Source organism: Procambarus clarkii, chromosome 11 (genome assembly GCF_040958095.1).
Source record: "Procambarus clarkii isolate CNS0578487 chromosome 11, FALCON_Pclarkii_2.0, whole genome shotgun sequence".
In the NCBI taxonomy this organism is placed as follows: Eukaryota; Metazoa; Arthropoda; class Malacostraca; order Decapoda; family Cambaridae; genus Procambarus; species Procambarus clarkii.
This window is the reverse complement of record NC_091160.1, coordinates 34884650-34909476: the sequence shown is the minus strand read 5'-3', so window position 1 is coordinate 34909476 and position 24827 is coordinate 34884650. Positions and strand designations below refer to the sequence as shown.

Genomic DNA, 24827 nt, shown 5'->3' with positions numbered 1-24827 from the left:
AGAGAGAGAGAGAGAGAGAGAGAGAGGCAGAGAGAGAGAGAGAGAGAGAGAGAGAGAGAGAGAGAGAGAGAGAGAGAGAGAGAGAGAGAGAGAGAGAGAGAGAGAGTAAAAGTAATCTCCACAATGGCCCAGATATGAACCGTCGCCCCAGTGAACGAACTCACACGTGAACACAAGACAATTTTCCCGCTAAAACTCGTCTCAGTAAGTCCCCGCCAGGGGGTGATGACGTCACACAACAACAGTCGACCCAAAAACATTCAATTCCCAGAATTAATTCCATTTTATTATATTCGCTCACCATAGTACTTTACAAAATAAAAAGAACAATACATATAGTATTTTGTGCATATATATGTGCATGAATATATATGTATATAAATGCATGTTTATGTATATAAGGCTTACAGAGAGAAAGCGTTATCCTGCGTATATAAACATCATGATATTTACATACCAAACAGAGTCGCAGAACAAACTCAAGAGAATCTAATCTTTATTTACTTGGGATTTTGTGTTAGCAACTGGGTTAATATTATTGTTTTGTGGCGTGGGTGCCACTGCTTTGGCACACTTCCATTCAACCTCACTCCCACTCACCCCTTTCTCCCCTCTCCAATGGTTGACCCTCCCCGAAATGCAGGCCACAACAGTTGGGTAGGTTATCATGAGATAATTTCGGGGGCTTAGCGTCCCCGCGGCCCAGTCCTCGACCAGGCCTCCTTTTTGTTACACACCCCGACCAGGAAGTAGCCCGTAGCAGCTGTCTAGCTCCCAGGTACCTATTTACTGCTAGCTAACAGGGGTATCAGGGTGAAAGAAACAGGGGTATCAGGGTGATAATGACACCAAGTGTAAACTATGTGGTATGTTAAGGTCTCACACCCTCATCCCATTATCTTCTTGAGTACCAGCAGATTAATGTATATAGAACCACTGAGATAAGGACTGTTCCTTAACAAATAGTTTGGGTATGTGACAACGGATTGACGATATTATCTTCTCATGATGTGCTCGCCAGCCTAGGCAGAAATACGTGTAAGCAATTTAAACAATGAATGGCCTGCTTTTGACAGTAAAACCCGATATCGTCCATATTTCTGTTTTGCTAGAATCTCTATCAACGAAGGTAATTATGACCAACTTCTGTACAACTCTGCATGCATTCGCAAATGAAGAGCTGATAACCTATTTTATCGTCTCTCTCTCTCTCAAAAATAACTCAATCTTTCCCTAATTATATCAGTCCTAGGTCGATACAGAGCGATGGTCGGCGGGGAAATGGGCTACCCAAGGGTCTAACCAATTTCCTGGTTGGTCGTTGCCCTTCTTTACTAACAATTTCCGATGGGCGGACGTGACTATAATGGCTGCGTCACCCCCTTCCCCCCTCCACACACACACACCAGCTACTGTTTTTTGGGCTAAAACCTAATGTCAAGAATTTGTTATATTAACAAATTATGTAAGTACTACTCTTACTAGTATTACTACTAACAATAGTAATCAATAATAATAATAATAAATGGCTAATGCCAGTTTTTTAATTATTCATACGACGATTTCTTTAGATTGAATAGTCACTTCTGCGATAGGCTATGGATTGAAACACACCCCCCCCCCACTTCTGAGGCTACGCAACTCAACTTACTGTACAGCAGCCACCCCTCCCCATTATTATGACTACATAACTTACATATTATTAAGAAGAAAATCAGTAAGAGCCGTGATGAGGATTCGAACCTACGCTCTGGGTACTCCCAAGCACACGCCTTAGATAACTAGGCCACAACATGGTCAAAAGGATTGCAACCTGGGATTCTACTGAATCCACGAGGGTTTCTGAGGCTTCCACTGAATCCACGAGGGTTTCTGAGGCTTCCACTGAATCCACGAGGGTTTCTGAGGCTTCCACTGAATCCACGAGGGTTTCTGAGGCTTCCACTGAATCCACGAGGGTTTCTGAGGCTTCCACTGAATCCACGAGGGTTTCTGAGGCTTCCACTGAATCCACGAGGGTTTCTGAGGCTTCCACTGAATCCACGAGGGTTTCTGAGGCTTCCACTGAAATGATTGTCAACAATCACAAACAAGTGATTGTGAACCATCACAAATTGATTGTTAAAATATTGCTGAACAATGCTTTGCTCCCTATATGTTCAGAGAGCACCGCCTGACCCAGTAAGCGTAATATCCATGAGTCTCATTGATTCCATTTAGAATCAACGCTGATGACATGGAGGCATGCCTTCCCGCCGATTTACGACGGGCTGTGTCGTAAATCTCCCTACTGCCTTCCCGCTGGGTAAGTGTTTGACTCAAGTGCTGTTAACGCAAATTGTTTCCTACGGAACCAAAATACCTAACCTAGGGCCAGATTCACGAAAGCACTTACGAATCTGTACATCTTTTCTCAATCTTTGGCGGCTTTGTTTCCAATTATTAAACAGTTAATGAGCTCCGAAGCACCAGGAGGCTGTTTATAACAATAACAACAGTTGATTGGCAAGTTTTCATGCTTGTAAACTGTTTAATAAATGAAACCAAAGCCGTCAAAGATTGAGGAAAGATGTACACGTTCGTAAGTGCTTTCGTGAATTTGGCCCCTAGGCTTAACAATACGTAATTTGGGCAAGCCTAACTGGGAATGGATGGCCCATCCTCCTAAGAAATATAAGACACTTGGCTATAACGTAAGTTTAATTTTATAAGAGGAACTTTTTAAAAGTTTCTGCTGAAGGAAACCCCTTATGAAGCTATTTTTGTTTTCTCTTTTATTTAAATTTCTGAAATACAACATGTATTAAGCGAGATAAGGGAAAGCTTAATTTACATTCTCTAAAAAATTACCAGTAAGCGGTGATTTAACGGAAGTATGTGAATGGATGAAATGAAATATTAATAATATGTTAAACATATCAAAAGCAAAACAATAGATACAAATTGAGCAAGTTTAAATTAACAAAAATACCTTGTTAGCAACTTTGTATGGAATAAGGATTGTTGATTTATTAAATAAATTTCCGGGTAACAAAATGGAGAAGGCTTACTTGATTGTTTCAAGCGATGTTTAGACAAGCATGAATGAGTTTGGTTGGATATAAACTACAGAAGGCCTACTGGTCCGCGCAAGGCGGCAATGCATGGAAAAATAGGCCTACTGCATTTTCAAATATTATTTTATTCAAATGTTTATAATCTATAACATTATGCTGATTATAAATTTTTTTAAGCCAAACATCCTAGTCTATAATATTCGATTTGTAAATATTATTGAACATTCGGCTCCATGTAGAGTTAATAAATTGCTTCTTCCTTATTATTATAATATATATATATATATATATATATATATATATATATATATATATATATATATATATATATATATATATATATATATACATATATACATATATATATATATATATATATATATATATATATATATATATATATATATATATATATATATATATATAATATATATATATATATATATATATATATATATATAAATATATATATATATATATATATATATATATATATATATATATATAATTGTATTACTAAAATTATAGTTAATCATACTTTAACGCAAACTTTGGCCTTGAATATTCCTTTACGCTTCTCTCTAAAGGTTAATAGTTCACAAATGACCTATTACTAAAAAAATTTTATAAGAGGAACTTATAAAACTTCAGAGTCGCCAAACTTACAAGTTTGGCGACTCTGCGAAAAAATTATAATCCTCTTATACAGAGGTTAGGTTATCAGACCTTTGATGTAACAATTCTTCAATTTTTAACATGGTTTTGTTGAAGGTGATATCATTTTGTTGAAGGTGAATCATCTCAAGATAACCTCAAGATAACCAAGACATCAGCATAGCCTCGTTGAAAGGTCAGTAGAGCATCGCTGCAAGATCTATATAGCCTAGTTGCAAGGAATATACCATTTTCGTTGCAATATATAATCTTCTTTATAAGACCTATAAATCCTCGTATTAAGGTCTCGTTGTTGTTAAGATGAATGCATTACCTAAAATATTGTGAATCTCTTATATGAAAGTTAAAAGGTTACTGTGTGTGGATAGATAGGCAGGAGGGTTACTGTGTGTGGATAGACAGGCAGGCAGGAGGGTTACTGTGTGTGGATAGACAGGCAGGAGGGTTACTGTGTGTGGATAGGCAGGCAGGAGGGTTACTGTGTGTGGATAGGCAGGCAGGAGGGTTACTGTGTGTGGATAGATAGGCAGGAGGGTTACTGTGTGTGGATAGGCAGGCAAGAGGGTTACTGTGTGTGGATAGACAGACAGGAGGGTTACTGTGTGTGGATAGGCAGGCAGGAGGGTTACTGTGTGGATAGGTAGGCAAGAGGGTTACTGTGTGTGGATAGACAGGCAGGAGGGTTACTGTGTGTGGATAGACAGGCAGGAGGGTTACTGTGTGCGGATAGACAGGCAGGAGGGTTACTGTGTGTGGATAGGCAGGCAGGAGGGTTACTGTGTGTGGATAGGCAGGCAGGAGGGTTACTGTGTGGATAGGCAGGCAGGAGGGTTACTGTGTGTGGATAGACAGGCAGGAGGGTTACTGTGTGTGGATAGGCAGGCAGGAGGGTTACTGTGTGTGGATAGGCAGGCAGGAGGGTTACTGTGTGTGGATAGGCAGGCAGGAGGGTTACTGTGTGGATAGGCAGGCAGGAGGGTTACTGTGTGTGGATAGACAGGCAGGAGGGTTACTGTGTGTGGATAGACAGGCAGGAGGGTTACTGTGTGTGGATAGGCAGGCAGGAGGGTTACTGTGTGTGGATAAGCAGGCAGGAGGGTTACTGTGTGTGGATAGACAGGCAGGAGGGTTACTGTGTGTGGATAGGCAGGCAAGAGGGTTACTGTGTGTGGATAGACAGGCAGGAGGGTTACTGTGTGTGGATAGACAGGCAGGAGGGTTACTGTGTGTGGATAGACAAGCAGGAGGGTTACTGTGTGGGGATAGGCAGGCAGGAGGGTTACTGTGTGTGGATAGGCAGGCAGGAGGGTTTCTGTGTGTGGATAGGCAGGCAGGAGGGTTACTGTGTGTGGATAGACAGGCAAAAGGGTTACTGTGTGGGGATAGGCAGGCAGGAGGGTTACTGTGTGGGGATAGGCAGGCAGGAGGGTTACTGTGTGTGGATAGACAAGCAGGAGGGTTACTGTGTGTGGATAGGCAGGCAGGAGGGTTACTGTGTGTGGATAGACAAGCAGGAGGGTTACTGTGTGGGGATAGGCAGGCAGGAGGGTTACTGTGTGTGGATAGGCAGGCAGGAGGGTTTCTGTGTGTGGATAGGCAGGCAGGAGGGTTACTGTGTGTGGATAGACAGGCAAAAGGGTTACTGTGTATGGATAGACAGGCAGGAGGGTTACTCAGTAGACAGAATATAGAAGTTCTTGCAAGGCAGGATCAAGTATAACATTTGTGATTTACGGCTGATGTTCTGTGATGATAATGAAAAATTAGTTTACTGAGAATTATATAAACAATATATGTAGTATTTTCCCTTGTAAATTGATGTAAATATGATATTTATATGGTATATTATTTTATAAAGAAATAAAGATACATGTACAAAAGTCTTATTCATAATTATATGTGCATTATTAATTATTTTGACTAAAGTACAATTGTCCAGAATTTATATCTACATTATATAGTCGAACGGCATTAAAACATAGAACGCCGAATAGTTTTTTTCTCAGTTGGGTACAAGAACACGCGACCTCGTGTCAATAGGCTCCATACACACCCTTCCCATAGCTCATGGTAAGTCTTACCAACGACTCAATTACTGCTGGGTGAACAGTTAAGGATTGACGCCTAGTCATTAGTCAATCATCCCTGGGGCCAGGATTCGAATCTAGACCAATTTGGTGGCGAGGCGCGGGCAGAATGTGTGACTAAAGCGCCCATCACACGCAAACTGTGAAATGATTCCCCCAATAACATTGTGTTTACAAACGGGATTATTTCCGTCTACCGAGCATGGAGTCACTATAGTGCTTCTCGCTGCAGTAATTATTGGACACTCGTATTTGTGAGGCCTAAATATTATAATTATGATCAATGTTCGCGCTTGTTTCTGTGTATTGATGCTCACATACATGTATGTCAACGTATGTGTGTGCCAGGGTCTGTGTGTATTCACCTAGTTGTGCCTGCTCTTTCTCACACACACACACACACCAGCCCGTAATATCTGTATAACTCCCAGGTACCTATTTACTGCTAGGTAAATACCCTGTGGTCCCGGGTTCGATCCCGGGCGCCGGCGAGAAACAATGGGCAGAGTTTCTTTCACCCTATGCCCCTGTTACCTAGCAGTAAAATAGGTACCTGGGTGTTAGTCAGCTGTCACAGGCTGCTTCCTGGGGGTGGAGGCCTGGTCGAGGACCGGGCCGCGGGGACACTAAAGCCCTGAAATCATCTCAAGATAACCTCAAGATAGGTAACAGGAGCATCGGGGTGAAAGAAACTCTGCCCATTTGTTTTTACCATCACCTGGAATCGAACCCGGCCCCTAGGATTACGAGTCCAGAACACTATCCACTTAGCTATTAAGCTCCTGTGTATATATCAGTGTATGTGAATATATCACGTTATCCTAAAAAAAATTATGTTTACGAGCCGAAACTTTGTATTAGTAACGTCTTTTTTTTATCTTTTTTTTATCTTTTATCTTATAAAATACAATATAAATCATATATGATTTTATATTAGTAACGTCAGCAGAATGTCGCACGGCCTTCCCTCTCCCTCCACACACTGAGAAGACACGACCGCGCCAGTTTAGGCAGCGTATATTGCACAGTTCACGAGCCTCAAAGAGGCTACGAGCTTTGTAATAATAACCTTATGGTCCTTCAAAAGGTTATTATTACGACCCATCCTCCAGCCCAAGCTGTAAGTCAAACACTGACACTGTTTCTACTACGTTAGTCCGGTTTTTGACAGCACGAAACTAATTGACAGGATGAATCTTCCGTACAGTATTTTTATATATTTTTTATCGGAAATGTAAATTAATATTTGTATATATTGTGGTTTTATGTATAGTTAGGCCTAAATAAGGTTTGGTAAGGTGTTGTGGTGTGAGAGAGAGACAGACAGAGAGAGAGGGGGGAGGGAGAGAGAGAGAGAGAGAGAGAGAGAGAGAGAGAGAGAGAGAGAGAGAGAGAGAGAGAGAGAGAGAGAGAGAGAGAGAGAGAGAGAGAGAGAGAGAGGAGGGAGAGAGAGAGAGAGAGAGAGAGAGAGAGAGAGAGAGAGAGAGAGAGAGAGAGAGAGAGAGAGAGAGAGAGAGAGAGAGACAGAGAGAGAGGAGGGAGAGAGAGAGAGAGAGAGAGAGAGAGAGAGAGAGAGAGAGAGAGAGAGAGAGAGAGAGAGAGAGAGAGAGAGAGAGAGAGAGAGAGAGAGAGAGAGAGGGAGAGAGAGAGAGAGAGAGAGAGAGAGAGAGAGAGAGAGAGAGAGAGAGAGAGAGAGAGAGAGAGAGAGAGAGAGAGAGAGAGAGAGAGAGAAGGGGGGGGGGAGGGAGAGAGAGATTAAGGGACTCAGGTTTCAAACTTCAAGTCATAGGCTTCAAACATGCCAAGGAGAACTATAAAGTTTATGAAGTCAGTATTTGACTTATATGATGGGAACCTAACAGCCCCTTGTTTTAATGACGGCCTGTACTACTATTATGGACAATCTCGTAGCGGTTTACAGCATGTAAACTGTAATATATATATGCAGCCTAAACTGCCATTATACCGGTAGGAGGGGTAACTCACCCATAGTCTTATTGTATGAAAACCCGTAATAAACCAAAACAAATTAATAATTTAAATCATTCTTCATACTTTATTTTTGAAATAATATTGACTAAAATTTAGTTAATCTATAAATTAAAACGTCTTGCCCAAAACACTGATACACTTTTTTCTCATAAATATTATTTCCCTGGGCTTATCTTACACTTTATATCTAGAAATACTTGATAGTAATAGCCTCAATTGTCTTAGGGGAAAAAAATACATTGAAAACTAAGAAAAAAGACTTGTTTTACCTGGGGAAGACAGCAGGCCAGTAATTACCCGCAACAGCTGGACAAAATCCGGTCGTCTTTTGTTAGGTATGAAAGAAAACTGCGATTCTCACTATTTTAAAATTTTGTCCCGAAGGACAAGTGTATTGGGCAGCGTACACCATGTTGTCTCTCCTTCACTATGTTGTCTCTCCCTCACCATGTTGTCTCTCCCTCACTATGTTGCCTCTCCCTCACCATGTTGTCTCTCCTTCACTATGTTGTCTCTCCCTCACCATGTTGTCTCTCCCTCACCATGTTGTCTCTCCTTCACTATGTTGTCTCTCCCTCACCATGTTGCCTTTCCCTCACCATGTTGCCTCTCCCTTACTATGTTGCCTCTCCCTCACTATGTTGCCTCTCCCTCACTATGTTGTCTCTCCCTCACCATGTTGCCTCTCCCTCACTATGTTGTCTCTCCCTCACCATGTTGCCTCTCCCTCACTATGTTGTCTCTCCCTCACCATGTTGCCTCTCCCTCACTATGTTGCCTCACCCTCACCATGTTGCCTCTCCCTCACTATGTTGCCTCTCCATCACTATGTTGCCTCTCCCTCACCATGCTGCCTCTCCCTCACCATGTAGCCTCTTATTTTTATACACTCTTGTTTCTCCTAAATAGACCACCTGAGTTAATAATACACACCCGTGTATTAATAACGTGTATGGAATAACAAGCAATTAATCCCGTCATCATACACCATGGTTCAATGCTCGTTAGTCTAGTCGCCAAAACCCCTTTTGTTTATAAATGAAAGCACTTTAAATAACTCACAAATGAATACATTCAAACTCTTCTTCAACAGGATTTTCCTCTCTTAGTTTAATTTACATTTGGATTCCCTACTTACGAGATGAACAAAAAATAATGTTGTGTATAAGTGCCAGGGGTACCTATTTACTGCAAGTGAACAGGCGCATTAGGTGAAAGAAAATGTCCCCCAAGCATTTCTGTTCCGTCCGGGAATCGAACCCGGGATCGCAGGCTTGTGGTTAGGTTTTTTTTTGGTGTTTAGTGTACTGATTGGCTGAAATGGTCCGTTAACGAAATTGAAATTGAAATTTAATTGAGGTAAAATACACACAAAGGGATGAGGTAGCTCAAGCTATTCTCACCCCGTTCAGTACATCGTGTTAATACATACATAGACACACATCACAAACAATAAACATATTATCAAACATTCTTAGAGATAAACATATACATTTCCTTCCGTTAGCGAGGCTTTCACTGTGCCTGCATTTTATAAACACAAGATTTTATATCTTGTGTTTATAAAATTTATAAACCTCTTTATGTTTTTTTTCGTTTGTATATATATATATATATATACATAATGACTTTACTGTATTTCCGCCGCCATTAACTTAGATGAAGAACATTACAGTCAGTGCGGTATCCTACACCAGCCAGCAGAGGCTAGGGGCTAAAAACAGAGTATTATTATTGTGTCAAAAAAATTAGATGCACCAAAATATTATCGCACATAATAGCCAGCACAAAAACACCACTTTTGAGATACACAAAAAGAAGAAATAGCTGATAATATTTATCATGTAATACCAGAACGAGAAATTTTTATAATTCACATTACGCTTAACGCAAAAAAATTGAATAACAGAAAAATATTCCTTTATAACAAAGTGCTATATAGTATAGAAATAGCATGACGCTTTTTCATGATACAAAACACCCGACACAATGAACTATTATTTATATTTGTATAACATTCTTGCAAGAAATTACTGAAGACTTGAGATAAAGAGAGAGTGTCGTACCGCAGCGAGAAGAGTGAGAGATCAGTTATACTGTGACCAGCGCCTCGCTAGCATACAGCATACCCCGAGGGTCTCTTCCAGTATAACAGTATGTATATACGCTGTGTATAGCCTCAAGTATTTTCTCCGGGAATGTAAGGCGGTAATGTTAATGAGTGATTTTTGAACGACCTATCCAATTCAGCTGTTACTGCAGACATGAATCATGGGTATATATACGATTCTGTTGTATATTTATATGTATGCTACATATTAATATATGTGACAGACCAAGGAGGAAAATTGAAATAGGAATTTCCTTAAGTACTTTCGTATATTAATACATCTTCAGAAGGAGTCATTTTTAATCACGTGTTTATTTTCGTGATTTACACATATTAATATATGTACAAATGGCGTTAGATTATTATATTATGTTTTGTACGAAAATATTAATAGTTTAGAAGTATTTAAGTAGTTTTCATAATTGTGCTGGATTTTTTTTAATCGTAAATTAATTGTTTATATACTTTTGGTAATCATATTACTAATTGTTCGCGTAATATTATAATGGTTCGTTTATTTGCAATTTTTGAGTAAGCAATTTTTTAAAAATAATTTTGCAACAAATGAATTATGTGCAAGTTTTAAATAAAAAAAAATATATTGAATTTCTTGTACTTCATTCGTTTATATATTTTTCAATGTTTACTTAAAGAAATACGTCCAAAATTACAATAAAGACTGAATCAAATTTTAGAACGTTTAATTTTAAAGGAATTTACAAGGATTTTGTTAAATATAAACAAGAATTACTTGTAAACAGAATTTGTTTTGATTCTAACAAAATAATTAATGAAAGAAACTGTTTAAATAAATTTTGGAAAATTTTAAAGTGTGTCAGCGATGCTCCCAACCCGTCCTCTTAAGGTTTCCCTACGTCAAGAAACAGTCGTACTAACCACTAATAGTGGCCTTATCCTAACCTACCAGCGGACCCGCAAACAGAAAACCGGACAGTACGTCAATTTCACGAGCCGCTACCATTTGCTAGTACGACAATTTTTGGCTTTAGAGTATACGTCAAAATACGTCGTTCTATTACCAGTCGGACAAGCAGCAACACCCGAGCTCCTTGACGGTACAATCTCTGAACTCACGGGCTCACCATAGCCCGTGCTGCTTGGAACTTTTTGTTCTAGGTATCTCTGAACAATACTTCTGTAGACAGTTTTAAGGCTGCCCCATTGTTACATATTTTCTTAAACCTTCATGTACAATGTATAAATTCATGTATAATGATGTTTTCATAATACTAACAGGTTAATTAAAAATATATATTAAGTCAACGTGGCGTTAAAACATGTTAATATAGAAATCTTTTGAGTTTTGAAGTGTAAGATATTTTTTGTGATATATATATGGGTTCTGTAGTACTGTATTCTGCGACCTCGCTATATAATCGAGGACGAATCCCCCGGGGTAGGACAGTAACGGTTGGGCGCGTTTCATTTCACCTGATGCCTCTGTTTTACTAGCAGCAAAATAGGTACCCGGGGATTTAGGCAGCTGTAGTGGGTTGCATGCGGATAGGTCAGTAGTTGGTCTATAGGGAAGCTTCAGAAACCTCACTACAGGACAACGGGATTTATTATTATTGACAAAATATCTCGGTGATAATGTAGTTTACAGCGACAGTGGAGTACACAGTAAATCGCTTTTTCTATTATTTTTTTTAGTGTAGTACACATGTAGCGACTCTCCGACTCTTTCTCTTTCTCTCTCTCTCTCTTTCTCTCTCTCTCTCTCTCTCTCTCTCTCTCTCTCTCTCTCTCTCTCTCTCTCTCTCTCTCTCTCTCTCTCTCTCTCTCTCTCTCTCTCTCTCTCTCTCTCTCTCTCTCTCTGTCTCTCTCTCTCTCTCTCTCTCTCTCTCTCTCTCTCTCTCTCTCTCTCTCTCTCTCTCTCTCTCTCTCTCTCTCTCTCTCTCTCTCTCTCTCTCTCTCTCTCTTTCTCTCTCTCGCTCTCTCTCTCTCTCTCTCCTCGAGTGAGTTAGTGAAGAAGCACTGCCTATGCACTCTTGACCTACAGAAGCACCTGTCACCTGCTTATCCTGCTTGTCACTGCTGACCTCATTAGCGGGTTGGCTCACGCGCGCGTGTGTGTGTGTGTGTTTGCTGATGTGTTTGTGTTTGCTGGAGTGTGTTCAGACTCTTGGGTCCCGGCTTGCAGATATCGCTTCTCTGATCCACATGCTTCTTTTAAAACAGCGCTTTGTGATATCTGCAACCATGTACTGATAGGTACAGCGATAGGCCTCGCTTCTTGTAGGGCCGGTGTTCGATCCCCCAATGTGCCAAGTGGTTGGGCACTGTGCATGGAATCAACACCTACAGTCATATTGCTCAGTGGAACACAGTGTTGACATTTTGTATGATTGTGTTGAGGGTCTTTAGTAAATCACAGTGTTGAAGGCCCTTTTATGTGAGTGAATGTTGACGGCCTCTTGACAGCTCATTGACAGTCGGTTGATGGTTCGTTATCGTAGCCGACCAGTGACGTCATCACACGTGACTCAAGCACACAGTCTGGGAAGTTATTACTTGAGCGAAGCCGTATTAGTGCTTGCTCATCACCACGCGTCTGGACTTGTACCCGTCTAGCTGTGACTGTGGAGGTCGAGCTCTAGCTCTCTTGCCTCGCCTCTCAACAACAAGACTCGCCTCATAATCGACTTGTAAATGGTCAGGGGGGGGGGGGTAGAAATAGTCTAAGCTACTCTATCCCTTTGAGATGTAGATTGACCAGACCACACACTAGAAGGTGAAGGGACGACGACGTTTCGGTCCGTCCTAGAACATTCTCAAGTTCAAGAATGGTCCAGGACGGACCGAAACGTCGTCGTCTCTTCACTTTCTAGTGTGTGGTCTGGTCAACATTTAATCAACAGGTGTAAAAGTTTCTGTCCTCTGTCATATGAATTGTAATTACTAACCTGTTCCTCAAGCTGCATGGTAGTATCCGTGAAGATCACGGTAGTTATCTTGAGATGATTTCGGGGCTTTTTAGTGTCCCCGCGGCCCGGTCCTCGACCAGGCCTCCACCCCCAGGAAGCAGCCCGTGACAGCTGACTAACACCCAGGTACCTATTTTACTGCTAGGTAACAGGGGGCATAGGGTGAAAGAAACTCTGCCCATTGTTTCTCGCCGGCGCCTGGGATCGAACCCAGGACCACAGGATCACAAGTCCAGCGTGCTGTCCGCTCGGCTCCCATAGAAGTTAGCATAGAAAAAGTTAATTTTAAATAATTAGTTTTAGTTTTGTTGGGGTACAGGAAGCCTGTGTATATATATATTTATATACCTTAGGTTCATATCGGTCCTCTTACCCGAAGGCCGAACTATTCAGCCCAGCCTCCTGGTTAGGTGGTACTTATACTAACGATGAGAACCATCACATATATATTAACGTAAAAGGTAATTAGCAATTAGATATCGGACAGTTGAATTTGAACAAACCGGGAAAAGTTTTGTATTTGTGCTGCAAAGACAAGCCTAAACAGACCTTCCTAGGCCTAATACACGCTATCTGAAGCCTAATATAGTACATATATGTGCTATACTAGGCCTATAGGAATATTTACGCTTGTTTTTAGCCTTTTTTTTAGGACTATAAAGTGAATAGTACCAAATTTTACTATTTAATTGCCTTTTACGTCAATATATATGTAGAATGGTCTACATAGTTACAAAAAGTACTATCTAAAACAGGAGGATGTGTTAAACTATTGACCCAGGCCAACATGCTTCCCACAATAGTTGTGTAACTCCCGGATACCTGTTTACCGATCTAGGTGAACAGAGGCATTAGGTAAAATTAATCATGCCCAACTATTTCTGTGCCGGTCGGGGATCGAACCCGGGATCCCCCGATTGAGTCGAAAACGCGAAGCCAACTGTACTACAATACCCCCTAAAATTCAGGCATTATATTTTAAATGCATCAAAATATTAAAATTAAAATAAAAAAAATTATTAAAAAATTATTAAAATTATTATTATTAAAATTAAAAAATTATTAATTATTAATTATTATTATTTAAAATTATTAAAAAATTATTATTAAAAAAAATATTAATAATAAAATAAAATAAAATATTAAAATATTTTGTTTTCAAATACAGTATTAAGGTTATTGAAGCCTAATATAATAGATCAAGTAAACAGTAACTTGTAATAGGCTAAAACAACGTAGTGGCTTTAGGTATTGTATGTACAAGCTCTTTCTATAAATATTACCTGGTTGATGGGGTTCTGGGAGTTGTTCTACTCCCGAAGCCCGGCCCGAGGCCAGGCTTGACTTGTGAGAGCTTGGTCCACCAGGCTGTTGCTTGGAGCGGCCCGCAGGCCCACCATAGCCCGGTTGGTCCGGCACTCTTTGAAGGAAACAATCTAGTTTCCTCTTGAAGATGTCCACGGTTGTTCCTGTAATATTTCTGATGCTCGCTGGTAGGACGTTGAACAACCGCGGACCTCTGATGTTTATACAGTGTTCTCTGATTGTGTCTATGGCACCTCTGCTCTTCACTGGTTCTATTCTGCATTTTCTTCCATATCGTTCACTCCAGTACGTTGTTATTTTACTGTGCAGATTAGGGACCTGTTCCTCCAGTATTTTCCATGTGTATATTATTTTTTTTTTATCTTTATTTAAAAAATACAATATAAATTACATATACATAAGTGTTACAAGGCAATTATACATTATTTGGTATCTCTCTCGTCTCCTTCCTAGTGAGTACATTTGAAGAGGTTTGAGACGATCCCAATAATTTAGGTGCTTTATCTCGTCTATGCGTGCCGTATATGTTCTCTGTATTCCCTCTATTTCAACAATCTCTCCTGCTCTGAAGGGGGAAGTGAGTACTGAGCAGTACCCAAGACGGGACAACACAAGTGACTTGAAGAGTACAACCATTGTGATGGGATCCCTGGATTTGAAAGTTCTCGTAATCCATCCTATCATTTTTCTGGCTGTCGCAATATTTGCTTGGTTATGCACCCTAATGTATACTACATTATGTTTGTAACACATCATCTATATATGTACTTTTTCCTGAATAAAAAAAATTAATTTCATTTAATTCGCGCATAGTTTATTACATTAAAGATATTTTAAGAGTGAAGAAGATGGCTGTAGCTACTTAAATAAAGATGTTTGTATATGTAATAGCCCGAACCAGTTTTGTCGATATGTGTTATGTTACTTATACACGAGTACAGAATATTGAAGGGTGAACAAATCCGTGTAGTGTAGTGTAGTGGAGAGTGAACAAATCCGTGTAGTGTAGTGTATTGGAGGGTGAACAAATTAGTGTAATGTAGTGTAGTGGAGAGTGAACAAATCCGTGTAGTGTAGTGTATTGGAGAGTGAACAAATCCGTGTAGTGTAGTGTATTGGAGGATGAACAAATCCGTGTAGTGTAGTGTATTGGAGGGTGAACAAATTAGTGTAATGTAGTGTAGTGGAGAGCGAACAAATCCGTGTAGTGTAGTGTATTGGAGAGTGAACAAATCCGTGTAGTGTAGTGGAGGATGAACAAATCCGTGTAGTGTAGTGTATTGGAGGGTGAACAAATCAGTGTAGTGTAGTGTATTGGAGGATGAACAAATCAGCGTAGTGTAGAGTATTGGAGGGTGAACAAATCAGTGTAGTGTAGTATATTGGAGGGTGAACAAATGCGTGTAGTGTAGTGTATTGGAGGGTGAACAAATCAGTGTAGTGTAGTGTAGTGTATTGGAGGGTGAACAAATCAGTGTAGTGTAGTGTATTGGAGGATGAACAAATCAGTGTAGTGTAGTGTAGTGTATTGGAGGGTGAACAAATCCGTGTAGTGTAGTGTATTAGAGGGTGAACAAATCAGTGTAGTGTAGTGTATTAGAGGGTGTACAAATCAGTGTAGTGTAGTGTAGTGTATTGGAGGGTGAACAAATCAGTGTAGTGTAGTGTATTGGAGGATGAACAAATCAGTGTAGTGTAGTGTATTGGAGGGTGAACAAATCAGTGTAGTGTAGTGTATTGGAGGATGAACAAATCAGTGTAGTGTAGTGTATTGGAGGGTGAACAAATCAGTGTAGTGTATTGGAGGGTGAACAAATCCGTGTAGTGTAGTGTATTAGAGGGTGAACAAATCAGTGTAGTGTAGTGTATTGGAGGATGAACAAATCAGTGTAGTGTAGTGTATTAGAGGGTGTACAAATCAGAGTAGTATAGTGTAGTATATTGGAGGGTGAGCAAGCTACCTGCAGCCTAGCGGCCGTAACACCATCACAGCTGACTGGTCATGGGTTTATTTCCCGGCCCTCAGAAGGTTGGGTACGTTCTCTTCCACCTGATACTTCTGCTCACCTGGCAGTAAACACGTACGTGGAAGTTATAGCCATCTGTTGTGAGTTGCGTCATTGGGAACGTCAGGCTAGGAGATTCACGAAGAGTTACGCAAGTACTTACGAACGTGTACATCTTTCCTCAATCTTTGACGGCTTTGGTTACATTTATTAAACAGTTTACAAGCATGAAAACTTGCCAATCAACTGTTGTTATTGTTATAAACAGCCTCCTGGTGCTTCGGAGCTCATTAACTGTTTAATAATTGGAAACAAATCCTCCAAAGATTGAGAAAAGATGTACAGGTTCGTAAGTGCTTGCGTAACTGCTTCGTGAATCTGGGAACATCCTAGGCTACTCCATGGTGCCAGAAGCGCAGTTTGACACGCCATATATTTGGATCCCGTCTTGTGGTCTATACCCGCGGTACGTCAGCGCTGAACACGATACGTGAGTTACCAGAGCCGGCTTGAGGTCGCGCACCGCAAAACCATTTGTGTCTTTTTTGTCAGCTGAGTGGCCGGTTCATTCTCTCAGAGCTTCTAGTGCATATTGGTATAATGTGTACTTTTATGTGGAAAAATGCACACTGCGTACTTGTTATGGTTTAAGTACACCTTGGAGACCCCTGTCCATTAATATAAATAAATAAATATATATATATATATATATATATATATATATATATATATATATATATATATATATTATATATATATATATATATATATATATATATATATATATATATATATATAATATTAAATACATATAGCAATATCGCTGTTCGAAGACCTCATCCATCTCTTCGGAGGTTGGGTGCGTGCCCAAGATACAGCGAGCATTTCCTCTCTGCGTCGCGACCCCGAGGCGCTGGGACAGGAAACTGGCCGCTCTATATATCGCTGACAGTTGCATTGCTTACGTGGACACCCGTTGGGTAAATTCACACCTTCATATGTTGACGATTCAGATGATTATAATCCTTGTGGGTTATTAGCGAGGGAGAGAGGTAGATGAGTTGGGTAATTTATGACCAGGTGCTCTTCTAACATCTAATAATACAGTATTTATGGTTGGCGAGACTTCTCCCAACGGAAATCTATGGTAAGATATTCCTAGAGAGAGAACGTAAAGCCAGTCATGTCCCTCAGTCTCTGTTCCCGAAGAGAGCGCTAGGATAATATAGTGTTTTCTTGAGGCAATATACCTACGAGATCTTGTCCCTGGTTCATAAGACCACCCTATAGCTGGGAGGATATAATAATAATCAGTATGAGACCTCCCTCCCCCTCATGGTTGTGGTGGCACCCCTGATACAACTGTCTCGCTCAATCGTTTGTTTTGTTAGTGATTCGCGCGCTTATTTTGCACCTCTTCCCGGTCTTATTGTCTGGCAGCGATGTAGAGCGCGTCGGCCCATTTACCTCTGTGGTGGTTGCCAGGGGCCAGATTCACGAAAGCAGTTACGCAAGCACTTACGAACGTGTACATCTTTTCTCAATCTTTAACGGCTTTGGTTACATTTATTAAACAATTTACAAGCATGAAAACTTGCCAATCAACTGTTGTTATTGTTATAAACAGCCTCCTGGTGCTTCGGAGCTCATTAACTGTTTAGTAATTGGGAACAAAGCCGCCAAAGATTGAGAAAAGATGTACAGGTTCGTAAATGCTTGCGTAACTGCTTTCGTGAATCTGGCCCTTGGGCACCACAAACTCTGACAATAATTCCCATTGTCAGAGACAGGAGATGTGAGGCTCCTCCTCACCACACACTCTGACCTCGACAAAGCACTCGGGAGAGTATCAAAGACTTAGTATAAATTCCTTTCATAAATTTCACATATACACAAGCGTGTGGGTTTTTATCCTGTGGTATTATGTCTGCGAGAAGACATTTCCATTACTAGCTATTTTGTGATGCATCAGGTGAAAGGAAGCGTTGCCCAACCGCTTCTGCCCTGCCCGGGGATTAAACTCGGTTCCCTCTTATCATGAGCCGAGAACGTAGACCACTGTACTGTTACAAGATATCTGCTGCAGGTTTACAACATCACAGTAGATCACAAAGCGCTATGTTAAATTACTGGGCTCTTCGTGGGGGGTGGGGGGCGGGGGATGGGCGGATGATTGCCAAACCTGCTTAAGAGGACCGCTCTTAACTGGAGTAGGACCGCCCTTAACAGGAGTAGGACCGCCTTTAACAGGAGTAGGACTGCCCTTAACAGGAGTATGACTGCCCTTAACAGGAGTAGGACCGCCCCTAACAGGAGTAGGATTGCCCTTAACAGGAGTAGGACCGCCCTTAACAGGAGTAGGACTGCCCTTAACAGGAGTATGACTGCCCTTAACAGGAGTAGGACCGCCCCTAACAGGAGTAGGATTGCCCTTAACAGGAGTATGACTGCCCTTAACAGGAGTAGGACTGCCCTTAACAGGAGTATGACTGCCCTTAACAGGAGTATGACTGCCCTTAACAGGAGTAGGACGGCCCTTAACAGGAGTATGACTGCCCTTAACAGAAGTATGACTGCCCTTAATAGGAGTATGACTGCCCTTAACAGGAGTAGGACTGCCCTTAACAGGAGTATGACTGCCCTTAACAGGAGTAGGACTGCCCTTAACAGGAGTATGACTGCCCTTAACAGGAGTAGGACTGTCCTTAACAGGAGTAGGACTGCCCTTAACAGGAGTAGGACTGCCCTTAACAGGAGTAGGACTGCCCTTAACAGGAGTAGGACTGCCCTTAACAGGAGTAGGACCGCCCCTAACAGGAGTAGGACTGCCCTTAACAGGAGGTGGACCGCCCCTAACAGGAGTATGACTGCCCTTAACAGGAGTAGGACCGCCCCTAACAGGAGTAGGACTGCCCAAAACAGGAGTAGAACTGCCCAAAACAGGAGTAGGACCGCCCTTAACAGAAGTAGGACCGCCCTTAACAGGAGTAGGACCGCCCCTAACAGGAGTAGGACTGCCCAAAACAGGAGTAGAACTGCCCAAAACAGGAGTAGGACCGCCCTTAACAGGAGTAGGACCGCCCCTAACAGGAGTAGGACCGCCCTTAACAGGAGTAGAACTGCCCTAAACAGGAGTAGGACCGCCCTTAACAGGAGTAGGACCGCCCCTAACAGGAGTAGGACCGCCCTTAACAGGAGTAGAACTGCCCAAAACAGGAGTAGGACCGCCCCTAACAGGAGTAGGACCGCCCCTAACAGGAGTAGGACCGCCCCTAACAGGAGTAGGACCGCCCCTAACAGGAGTAGGACCGCCCCTAACAGGAGTAGGACCGCCCTTAACAGGAGTAGGACCGCCCTTAACAGGAGTAGGACCGCCCTTAACAGGAGTAGGACCGCCCCTAACAGGAGTAGGACCGCCCCTAACAGGAGTAGGACCGCCCCTAACAGGAGTAGGACCGCCCTTAACAGGAGTAGGACCGCCCCTAACAGGAGTAGGACCGCCCTTAACAGGACTGCTGACTGCGTGTAGCAGTCAGCAGTCCTTTCACCTAATGCCGCTGTTCACTTACCAGTAAATATAGGTGCTCAGGAGTCTGTCTCCTGATATATAGAATTATCTGTATGTAGAAATATATATAAATAGTCATCCTTTAATTTTAAATTTTCTTTTCATATCATAATGAAAGAAAACATAACTAGCTATAACTAAAGAAAAATACAAAAGTAGCCAGACTCGTGTTTTCCACATAACGTGAAAGTCAATCTTGAACAAAAAATAAATGTAGTGATGTAAATAACGAATTTTGCACGCGATGACGCAAAAAAAAGCCAACATTGTAATTATGAACAATTGTTTTATGTATAACAAGAAGTTTTGCCTTCCTATTAGGCAAAATAACCAGATATTAGTTTTTGCTAATATTATGAATATATAAACAGAACTCAGTTCTAAAAGTCTTCTTTAGCTCTGAACATCAAATTGGCACTAAGGAACAGTGTGTGTTCCTTAGTGCCAATGTGTTTCATTATGGCAGCTGGCGTATGTCACGGTCTGAGGGGAGGGGGATTATCAGCAGAAATCACCAAGAATTAAGGGGTCAGAATTAGGATTTGTGATGGGACGGGGGGAAGGAATGATGCCCAACCACTTGTGGACGGTCGGGGGATTGAACGCCGACCTGCATGAAGCAAGACCGTCGCTCTACCGTCCAGCCCAAGTGGTTGGACTGGACTAGGTCTGAGAGTAAAAATTGATTCTTTTTAACAATGATCATTATTGTGTTGCCGTCACAGCAAGACCGGATGAGTGGTGCAGCCTGTGGGGCGCTCCAGTCTTCCATGATGATGCCGCCCACGCCGCCCTCGCCGCCCACACACACCCTCGCCGCCCACACACACACACGCCGCCCACACACACCCTCGCCGCCCACACACGCCCTCGCCTCCACCACCACCACCCCATCCTACTTCTCCTCCAAGCAGGTATCGTACTTGAAATATATTCGTGGCATGCAACCTCTGTGAAATATGATGCTAATAGCCACAGTTCTGGTTTCTGCTTCTCATGTTTATCGTTCACGTTTCAGAATTGGCTCCGTTAACTGTCATACTAGGCTATTCTCTTTCTTTTTATGCCTTGTATATGCAATTATGAGTAGCCTACAGTTACTAACACGCGCACCTTCAATAGCCGTGATCAATATGGTTGTATTGTTCAGACCAGGAGGGTGTATGGCAGCCAAACAAGATGTGAACAGCTGCCCCCAGAGGTCACCCCGGTGCCGGGTGTACTAGAACACCTGCCCCCAGAGGTCACCCCCGTGCCGGGTGAACTAGAACATCTGCCCCCAGAGGTCACCCCCGTGCCGGGTGTACTAGAACACCTGCCCCCAGAGGTCACCCCCGTGCCGGGTGTACTAGAACACCTGCCCCCAGAGGTCACCCCCGTGCCGGGTGTACTAGAACACCTGCCCCCAGAGGTCACCCCCGCTACCATGGCCCCACTCGGTGAGTAGCAATTAGATCTATTAAAAATAATAATATTTCAATCTTAAATTATATTTGTTTAATATAATTAATTACGTTTTCTAAATTACCAAAAAAACTTAAAAGAGAAATAAAAAAATTACAAAATAATTAAAGATTAACATAATGATGTTGCCATTAATCAAAAGTAATTCATTTTTAGAACTTGAAATAGAGACAACCGGCGATAGGCCCAAAGGATACAGATTAGAAGAACCAAGAGATGTCGACACCATAACTCTAGTACCACTATCTTCAACAGTACCAGCAACACCTGTCACAGATTCGAATTCAGCACCTGCCACAGAATCAGAAGCAGCAACTGTCAGAGAATCAGAAGCAGCACCTGCCACAGAATCAGAAGCAGCACCTGTCAGAGAATCAAAAGCAGCACCTGTAACAGAATCAGAAGCAGCACCTGTCACAGAATCAGAAGCAGCACCTGCCATAGAATCGGAAGAAACACCTGTAACAGAGTCAGAAACAGCACCTGTAACAGAATCAGAAGCAGCACCTGTCAGAGAATCAAAAGCAGCACCTGTAACAGAATCAGAAGCAGCACCTGTCACAGAATCAGAAGCAGCACCTGCCATAGAATCGGAAGAAACACCTGTAACAGAGTCAGAAACAGCACCTTCCACAGAATTGGAAGCAGCACCTGCTACAGAGTCAGAAGCAGCACCTGTCACGGAATCAGAAGCAGCACCTGTCACAGAATCAGAAGCAGCACCTGCCACAGAATCAGAAGCAGCACCTGTCACAGAATCAGAAGCAGCATCTGTAACAGAATCAGAAGCAGCACCTGTCACGGAATCAGAAGCAGCACCTGTCACAGAATCAGAAGCAGCACCTGCCACAGAATCAGAAGCAGCACCTGCCACAGAATCAGAAGCAGCACCTGCCACAGAATCAGAAGCAGCACCTGTCACAGAATCAGAAGCAGCACCTGTCACAGAATCAGAAGCAGCACCTGCCACAGAATCAGAAGCAGCACCTGCCACAGAATCAGAAGCAGCACCTGTCACAGAATCAGAAGCAGCACCTGCCACAGAATCAGAAGCAGCACTTGTCACAGAATCGAAAGCAGCACCTGTCACAGAATCGAAAGCAGCACCTGCCACAGAATCAGAAGCAGCACCTGTCACAGAATCAGAAGCAGCACCTGTCACAGAATCAGAAGCAGCACCTGCCACAGAATCAGAAGCAGCACCTGCCACAGAATCAGAAGCAGCACCTGTCACAGAATCAGAAGCAGCACTTGTCACAGAATCGAAAGCAGCACCTGTCACAGAATCGAAAGCAGCACCTGCCACAGAATCAGAAGCAGCACCTGTCACAGAATCAGAAGCAGCACCTGTCACAGAATCAGAAGCAGCACCTGCCACAGAATCAGAAGCAGCACCTGCCACAGAATCAGAAGCAGCACCTGTCACAGAATCAGAAGCAGCACCTGTCACAGAATCGAAAGCAGCACCTGTCACAGAATCGAAAGCAGCACCTGTCAGAGAATCAGAAGCAGCACCTGTCAGAGAATCAGAAGCAGCACCTGTCAGAGAATCAGAAGCAGCACCTGTCAGAGAATCAGAAGCAGCACCTGTCAGAGAATCAGAAGCAGCACCTGTCAGAGAATCAGAAGCAGCACCTGCCATAGAATCGGAAGAAGCACCTGTGACAGAATCGAAAGCAGCACCTGCCACAGAATCTGATGCAGCACCTGTCACAGAATCTGATGCAGCACCTGCCAAAGAATCGGATGCAGCATTTGTCACAGAATCAGAATCAGCACCTGTCAGAGAATCAGAAGCAGCACCTGCCACAGAATCAGAAGCAGCACCTGTCAGAGAATCAAAAGCAGCACCTGTAACAGAATCAGAAGCAGCACCTGTCACAGAATCAGAAGTAGCACCTGCCATAGAATCGGAAGAAACACCTGTAACAGAGTCAGAAACAGCACCTGTAACAGAATCAGAAGCAGCACCTGTCAGACATTCGGAAGCAGCACCTTCCACAGAATTGGAAGCAGCACCTGCTACAGAGTCAGAAGCAGCACCTGTCACAGAATCAGAAGCAGCACCTGCCACAGAATCAGAATCAGCACCTGTCAGAGAATCAGAAGCAGCACCTGCCATAGAATCGGAAGAAACACCTGTAACAGAGTCAGAAACAGCACCTTCCACAGAATTGGAAGCAGCACCTGCTACAGAGTCAGAAGCAGCACCTGTCACGGAATCAGAAGCAGCACCTGTCACAGAATCAGAAGCAGCACCTGCCACAGAATCAGAAGCAGCACCTGTCACAGAATCAGAAGTAGCACCTGCCATAGAATCGGAAGAAACACCTGTAACAGAGTCAGAAACAGCACCTGTAACAGAATCAGAAGCAGCACCTGTCAGACATTCGGAAGCAGCACCTTCCACAGAATTGGAAGCAGCACCTGCTACAGAGTCAGAAGCAGCACCTGTCACAGAATCAGAAGCAGCACCTGCCACAGAATCAGAATCAGCACCTGTCAGAGAATCAGAAGCAGCACCTGCCATAGAATCGGAAGAAACACCTGTAACAGAGTCAGAAACAGCACCTTCCACAGAATTGGAAGCAGCACCTGCTACAGAGTCAGAAGCAGCTCCTGTCACAGAATCAGAAGCAGCATCTGTAACAGAATCAGAAGCAGCACCTGTCACGGAATCAGAAGCAGCACCTGTCACAGAATCAGAAGCAGCACCTGCCACAGAATCAGAAGCAGCACCTGTCACAGAATCAGAAGCAGCACCTGTCACAGAATCAGAAGCAGCACCTGCCACAGAATCAGAAGCAGCACCTGCCACAGAATCAGAAGCAGCACCTGTCACAGAATCAGAAGCAGCACCTGTCACAGAATCGAAAGCAGCACCTGTCACAGAATCAAAAGCAGCACCTGTCAGAGAATCAGAAGCAGCACCTGTCACAGAATCAGAAGCAGCACATGTCACGGAATCAGAAGCAGCACCTGTCAGAGAATCAGAAGCAGCACCTGTCAGAGAATCAGAAGCAGCACCTGTCAGAGAATCAGAAGCAGCACCTGTCAGAGAATCAGAAGCAGCACCTGTCAGAGAATCAGAAGCAGCACCTGTCAGAGAATCAGAAGCAGCACCTGTCAGAGAATCAGAAGCAGCACCTGTCAGAGAATCAGAAGCAGCACCTGTCAGAGAATCAGAAGCAGCACCTGTCAGAGAATCAGAAGCAGCACCTGCCATAGAATCGGAAGAAGCACCTGTGACAGAATCGAAAGCAGCACCTGCCACAGAATCTGATGCAGCACCTGTCACAGAATCTGATGCAGCACCTGTCACAGAATCAGAAGCAGCACCTGTCACAGAATCAGAAGCAGCACCTGTCAGAGAATCAGAAGCAGCACCTGCCATAGAATCAGAAGCAGCACCTGCCATAGAATCGGAAGAAACACCTGTAACAGAATTGGAAGCAGCACCTGTCAGACATTCGGAAACAGCACCTTCCACAGAATCAGAAGCAGCACCTGCCATAGAATCAGAAGCAGCACCTGCCATAGAATCAGAAGCAGCACCTGTCACAGAATCAGAAGCAGCACCTGCCATAGAATCAGA

The 24827-nt window shown here is 42.8% G+C and overlaps 1 protein-coding gene across 1 annotated transcript in view; it reads right to left on the bottom strand.

Annotated features, from left to right (window-relative positions):
- The window catches only part of LOC138363664 (fap1 adhesin-like), a gene marked incomplete at its 5' end in the record, with an annotated part of 30414 nt that overhangs the window by 5107 nt on the left and 480 nt on the right, over positions 1-24827 (bottom strand). The window contains 5 exons of the mRNA XM_069323038.1: positions 1826-2064; positions 18383-19319; positions 21430-22075; positions 22220-23947; positions 24044-24787. Coding sequence (XP_069179139.1) covers positions 1826-2064; positions 18383-19319; positions 21430-22075; positions 22220-23947; positions 24044-24787 — 4294 coding nt within the window. The remainder of the gene's footprint in view (positions 1-1825; positions 2065-18382; positions 19320-21429; positions 22076-22219; positions 23948-24043; positions 24788-24827) is intronic.